Source organism: Gracilinanus agilis, chromosome 2, assembly GCF_016433145.1.
Source record: "Gracilinanus agilis isolate LMUSP501 chromosome 2, AgileGrace, whole genome shotgun sequence".
Classification (NCBI taxonomy): domain Eukaryota; kingdom Metazoa; phylum Chordata; class Mammalia; order Didelphimorphia; family Didelphidae; genus Gracilinanus; species Gracilinanus agilis.
Window position 1 is genome coordinate 445,213,974 of NC_058131.1, and position 4,574 is coordinate 445,218,547.

At 43.6% G+C, this 4,574-nt stretch overlaps 1 protein-coding gene across 1 annotated transcript; it reads right to left on the reverse strand.

Annotated features, from left to right (window-relative positions):
* Positions 1-277: 277 nt before the first annotated feature.
* On the reverse strand, positions 278-4,254 carry BMP4 (bone morphogenetic protein 4). The gene is made up of 3 exons (XM_044661955.1): positions 4,211-4,254; positions 2,789-3,159; positions 278-1,413 (listed from the first exon to the last, which is right to left on the reverse strand). Exons 2-3 carry the CDS (start codon positions 3,150-3,152, stop codon positions 557-559), a joined length of 1,221 nt encoding a protein of 406 aa, XP_044517890.1. The 5' UTR covers positions 3,153-3,159; positions 4,211-4,254; the 3' UTR covers positions 278-556.
* Positions 4,255-4,574: the final 320 nt, after the last annotated feature.

The following is a 4,574-nucleotide window of genomic DNA, read 5'->3' on the forward strand; positions in this document are numbered from 1 at the left end:
TACTACTATCTCAGTAACGTGAGAAAAGTGCTTTATAAACAGTATAATAAAGCACCATACAAATGTTAATTATTTCATTAATAAAAATAAATTTTTATTCTTTCAGAGCCATTCAGTTAATTTCCCTTTCCTTCAACTCCCCTGATAAAAGATTTTTTTCATCATTCCATTCTACTACTTTGGTCCTAATAATATATTATACACAAATCCTATCCCAAAAATATGGGGCAGGAAAAAAAGAAGGAAGCAGTTTTACTGAAAACAATAAAAACAAAGCTTACCTTTAAAATAATGACATTTTATTTTCAATACATAGTTATAAATATATTTTGTCAAAATATATGATCAATATGGTCAAAACATTTGCACGTAAAATCATAAATAAGGTCAAGGTGAATGTTTAGGGTGTTGCTTTTCTTTTTCAAAAAAGATTTAAAAGTCCCGCTATAAGGGGTCAGTCTGTATGGGTAAGTGGCTGGGTGAGAGGATGTGTGGGAATACGTATGTGTGTGCATTTGTGTATCCTCTCCCCTACCCACCAAGAGCTGCCCAAGTTTCAGCGACACCCACATCCTTCTACCACCATCTCCTGATAGTTTTTAAGTACAACCTTGTCATACTCATCTAGGTATAACATGGAAATGGCACTCAGTTCTGTGGGTACACAGCAAGCTTTAGGGATGCTAGAATTGACAGAGTTCACCAAGGTCTGAACAATTGCATGGTTGGTAGAATTGAGGTGGTCCGTGAGTGGGAAGGGGCAGTCCCCCTGGCAGTAGAAGGCATGGTAACCTGGGGGGGCCACAATCCAATCATTCCAGCCTACATCACTAAAGTCCACATAGAGGGGATGGCGCCTGCAGTTCTTGCCCTTTTTTCGGGACCTCTGTGGATGGTGCTTTGGACTGCGCTTAGCCCTTCGATGGCGGATCAGGGTATGTCCCCGGCCATCGTGGCCAAAAGTGACCAGAAGGGGTCGGAACTGGGCCCAATCCCCACTCCCTTGAGGTAAAGATCGGCTAATCCTGACATGGTGACCCTGGTGGGTACTTCTCTGATGAATATGAGTCACCTCAATAGCAAGCCCATGGTTAGGCTGTTTGTCATGAGTCCATCGTAGGACTGCAGGGCTTACATCAAAACTTTCCCACTGAGTCACATTGTGATGGACCAATCTGGTGTCTAGTAGTCGAGTAATGAGGCTATTGGGCATGGACACTGCTGGGGGCTTCATGACTTCATAAATGTTGATCCTATGGAAACCCAGCTCCCAGTCAGAGCCCTGATCAACTTGTTCTCTGTATAGCCGGAGCTCTGCAGAAGAGATCACCTCATTTTCTGGAATGCTGCTGAGGTTAAAGAGAAAACGAAAAGCAGGGTTTTCTCTGGTCCCTGGGATGCTCTCCAGATGTTCTAAGCACATAAGGGGAAAAGGAAAAAAGAATGCTTCAATTTTTTTTTTCTTAAGAGGGGGGAATCAAAAGGAAACTCAAGGCACAACTAACAGTTGAACTATGCACTCTGCTGTTCAAATATTTAGGGGATATGTTGTTCTTCAGTTATTTCAGTCATGTCTAACTCCTTGAGATCTCTTTTATGGTTTTCTTGGCAAAGAGACTGAAATGGTTTGCCATTTTCTTCTCCAGCTTATTTTACAGATGAGGAACTAAGGCAAACAGGGTTAAGTGACTTGTCTAAGGTCACACATACATTTAACTATTTCATTAAAACTAGCGCCTCTCTCAAATAGGCGAAAATATAGCTACGAAATGTAACAGAAAGCAATTCCCATCTTCCTTTTTACTTCTAATAATTCCATGTATCAGCTCCTGACTTCAGCATGATCAGACTATCCTTTAAAAATTTCTTGGTTTGGGGGCAGCTGGGTGGCTCAGTGGATTGAGAGTCAGGCCTAGAGACAGGAGATCCTAGGTTCAAATCCGGCCTCAGACACTTCCCAGCTGTGTGACCCTGGGCAAGTCACTTGACCCCCATTGCCCACCCTTACCCACTCTTCCACCTATGAGCCAATACACAGAAGTTAAGGGTTTAAAAAAAAATTTCTTGGTTTTCAGTACATGCTTTATCACATTTGTCTGTTTATTTGTTTTTCAGGTGGCTATAAATAAGGAATGGGGAATATACTGCAAGAGGTAAAAGAAATACATATACAAACTACCTCTCTACTTCAATTTTCCAGTATTGCTAAACATTTCCCCATCGATTTAAGAAACACAGAACATGCCTTGTTGATCATGTTACAGAGGGGAAAATAAATTCCAATGCTGTAATGATGCTGGTGGATTAATAACTCAGATTTATTCTGGAAAGGAAACATCCACTAGGAAACATTCAGATAGAATTACAAGGCCCCTATTGAACAAACTTTACAAATACACACAGCTGTAGTATTAAATTCAGTAGGTACTTTAAAAAAAACTGCTTGAAAAGCTGGCAGGGATAACTTTGAAAAGGGGATGGGGGAAGGAAAGGACAAGTATTGGGGAAGTCAGGAAACTTTTCCTAATGGTGACATTCCTTCTCTCCCTACCTCTAATTCCCTCAATCTCCTTCTCAGTCTTCAAATAAGTAAAATTTGTTCTGGTATTCAGTTCAGGATCTTAAAATTGACAGTAGCATGGGTAAAGTAGAATGTGGTTGGGGGCTTTTATTTAAATTTCTTTATACATACTTCTTCCCTGGCCTTTTCCTTCTCCCCTCCCTACTCTAAACTGAGTTTCTTTTAGAAATAGGGTAATTCATCTAGAAATAGGACATTCCGACTGACCTTCGTGATGGAAACACCTCACAGTGTTGGCTCGGCTAGTAGAACGCTCTGGATACGCCAGGGTGATGTTCAGGATTTGCTCCTTCTCCACCTCCTCTTCTCCAGATTGCAACCGGTAGAGATCTCGCATGTAATCCGGGATGACAGCGCCCTTGCTAGGCTGGGGCCGCCGACGAAGCCCAAACATCTGCAGCAGTGTAGCCTCAAAGTCCCGCAAGAGCTCATGGTTCTGCCCTGGGCGGCGTCCTCCCGAATGGCCCTGGATTTCGGTGACTGTCTCAGGTATCAAACTAGCATGGCTCACGCCTCCTAGCAGGACTTGGCATAATAAAACGACCATCAGCATTTGGTTACCAGGAATCATGGTGTCTCTAGGGAGGGGTAAGGGTTAAATAAATAAGATAAAAATGAAAATGTGTACGTGTGTGTGTATGTGTGTGTATGTAACACACACACATATATATGTATATGTGTGTATGTATACACACACACACACACACACATATGTCCATAAATGGCGGCCAAGATTAATAACCGGTCCAAGGATCAAGTTCCCCTTACTCTGGATCAGCTGCAGCCGTGCATGGTCTGAACACAGGAATTGCCCTGTAATTACTTGTTCTGACTTGTTTACAGTCAAATAACCCCAAATCGGATAGCCTCCATTCTGTTAATCTTCTTTTTTGTACCCGCTGCTATCTTAGCCATGATCTCAACTAGGCTTGTCCAAGGATAAACAGTTAACATTGAAGGGGTTGGGGGGGGGGGGGATTTGAAATGCCATCGGGCTCTCTTTCTCCTCCGACCCTCCCCTTCCCTCTCCTCTCCTCTTCCCCCACCCCTCCTTCCCCCCCTCAGCAGAACATCCCGTAGGGGAGTGCTAGGCTAAGAGAGTGAGGGCTAGAATCAAAGGATGCCGCAAAAGAGCTACAACAACAGAGAAGGTTGCTTTGGAGCAGGCTGGATGCTTTGTTTGTTTACTTTGAGGCTTAAGTGTTTTTAAGAGACTAGGAAAAAAGCGCTTAATCGCCTCTTGACAAACTTCCGTGGGCTGTGCCCTGGGCTCCTCCCTAGCCCCCTCAAACAGCTTTGACAAACTACACTGAACATACACAGACATGATAGGCTTTCCACAAAGAGGGGAGGAAAAAAAATCAAAGGAGGTAAATATGTGGCTATTTTCCCCTTCCTTTCTCCACTTGAGCTTCCCTTAGAATTGCACCAGATTTGAAGGCAATTTAATCATTTGCATTTGGAGCTGGAGAGAGAAAGGCAGTAGAGAAGAAATTAGGGACAATAACAGTGCATATCAAAGACGGAGAGAATTACACTCCGTAAAGGGAGAGAAGAAGCTGGGGCACAAATCAATGGGACCGGGAGTCAAAAAAAAAAAAAAAAAAAAAGGAAGAAGCGTCTACTCACTGACAGAAAACAAGGCATATAAAAACAGTCCATGATTCTTGACAGCCAATCTTGAACAAACTTTCTCGAAAAGCTCAGGAGAGCAGAGGTGGTGCGTTGCTCTCGATGGCACTAAGGAATGGCTTCTAAAATGAATATTTGAATATAATGAGACTCCCAACCAGACAGGCTCTGTTTTTCTTCCAGCCCCTCAAAGTCACGTGAAAACAGTCCCCGCCCCTCGCGCTGAGAATCTCGTCCCTCCCCGGGAGGCTAGAGGGTCATTGCTCCCTCCTCCAACTCCCTCCCTCCCCATCCTTCTCATTCCCCGCCTCTTCTACTCCCGGTACACCTTCCCACCCCAAAGTCTATCGCTGCGCTTCCA

Coding starts and splice junctions, on each gene's coding strand:
- BMP4 (XM_044661955.1), bottom strand. CDS start 3,152: ATGATTCCTGGTAACCAAATGCTGATGGTCGTTTTATTATGCCAAGTC. Junction 1,414..2,788: donor GAGGTGTTTCCATCACGAAG/GTCAGTCGGAAT, acceptor TTATGTGCTTAG/AACATCTGGAGAGCATCCCA.